We start from the raw sequence: 1,791 nt of genomic DNA on the forward strand, positions 1-1,791 counted from the left end.
CCTCTATTTCGTGGCTGCCAAACTTCGAATGGAGTGTCTGATGCACTGCACTCATTTCATGGGCACCTTGCATGAAATGGAGAGTAATTCCATTTCGTGAGTGATGAACCTAAATGGCAATATGCAATTTGAGCACAGTTTTCAGCCATGCGCATTATGGGAAATAATGAATTTCTCATACAAATATAAATAAAAAAGCCTCGCCATGTCTCTAGGCTCACCACGAAAGTAACAACGTTTGAACCAAATTGACAAGGATTTCTACCATAGTTTTTTCCACACTGATCACAAACAAAGTTTGCTAGCGTTGGCTGTGGTTGCCTATATGTATCTCGTCCTTGCCTATCACCATTGCCACGAGCAGCAAGATTACCAACTTGCTGATTCCCATATGAAGGTGTCCCATTCATTTTAAAGTTCTTTCCCTGAGGGACCATATACCGATTAAAATTCTTTGGAGGAAAATCTTGACGACTCATTTTTACTGCTGCCACCTTCTTCGTACAATCTTCCACCAATTGACTCTTATTGGCAAACTTCGCAAAATTTCGTATCTCAAGTGGTACCAACGAATACATCAGTTCGTCACGAAGTCCTTCTACAAACTTTAAACACTTCCATTCTTCAAAATCATCTAGATTTTCCTGACAGATCTTGGAGAATCGGCATAGATCTTTAAATCTTCGAGTATACTCTGTCACTGACATATTCCCTTGCCTCAACTACATCAGTTCCATCTCCTTGGCATCACGAACTTATCTAGGAAACTATAATTTCTTGTAGAATTCTTCCTTAAAAGTATCCCAACGAATCTCTCCAACATTCTTCCGAAGCAACCGTTGTACTCCATGCCACCTGTGCTCAGCTTCTCCTTCTAGCATATACGTCGTAAACTCCACATGTTGTCCTTCTGGCACATGTTACACTCGCAACGACTTCTCAATACTACGGAACCAATTGTCGACTTCAGTCGTAATAAGCATTCCCTTAAACTAAGGTGGATTCACGTTCAGAAAAACTGCCAGTGTCATAGGTGTTTCGTTATTCCCAGCATCCTCATTACGGTTGCTATCTCTGTTATGCTGACCATTATGATTTTCATTACGGTCACCATTACGTTCTCCTAAACGGTCAATTGTTCAGGTAGTAGCAGTCGCCGTTTTATGTACAGCATCAGCCATGGCATTTACCGCAGCTATAAAAGCGTCCACGTCTCTCATCGAAATATTCCTCGAATTATCACTTTTCACACTATGTCCTTGTTTTCGTGCAGCCATCAAGATCCTGTTCACACCAAACAATCAACATTAAGGTTATCAGTCTTAATATCTCAATTCGAGAGTGAACATTGTCAGAATGAATACACAAAGACAATCAAGTACCATATATCAGATAGATATTCTATAAGCATGAGATACACAATAGAGTATGTAGTGAAGCATGATTCAGTCCATTTTCGAGGCTCTAATAAGAACGAACCACTATGATACTAAATTGTAATGACCCAATTTTCATTATATCTGGATCATTCTAAAAACTGAGTGCTACTAACTTGTATTCCTAATTATTATCTATTATTTATTAAATATGAGCCTGATCACAGTTAACGCGTTGACGATTTTACGAAAAACTTTTTCTTTTTAACAAAACATCAAGTCAACACACATCAACAGAAGATATAATAACAGTCATAAGATAATATAAAAATATTCATAAGCATCTCACAAATATATATAAGGAACCAAGTAACGGTGATAAGTCGTCAAATTTGTACATAATCCATTCAGAACA

At 38.1% G+C, this 1,791-nt stretch overlaps 1 protein-coding gene across 1 annotated transcript in view; it reads right to left on the reverse strand.

Annotated features, from left to right (window-relative positions):
• Positions 1-992: 992 nt before the first annotated feature.
• The window catches only part of LOC127740540 (uncharacterized), a 17,959-nt gene continuing 17,160 nt past the window's right edge, over positions 993-1,791 (reverse strand). The window contains exons 5-6 of the mRNA XM_052251574.1: positions 1,170-1,284; positions 993-1,082 (exon numbers count right to left, since the gene is read on the reverse strand). Of these exons, the coding sequence (XP_052107534.1) occupies positions 993-1,082; positions 1,170-1,284 (205 nt within the window). The remainder of the gene's footprint in view (positions 1,083-1,169; positions 1,285-1,791) is intronic.

The sequence above is a fragment of the Arachis duranensis genome, chromosome 7, assembly GCF_000817695.3.
Source record: "Arachis duranensis cultivar V14167 chromosome 7, aradu.V14167.gnm2.J7QH, whole genome shotgun sequence".
Taxonomy (NCBI): Eukaryota; Viridiplantae; Streptophyta; class Magnoliopsida; order Fabales; family Fabaceae; genus Arachis; species Arachis duranensis.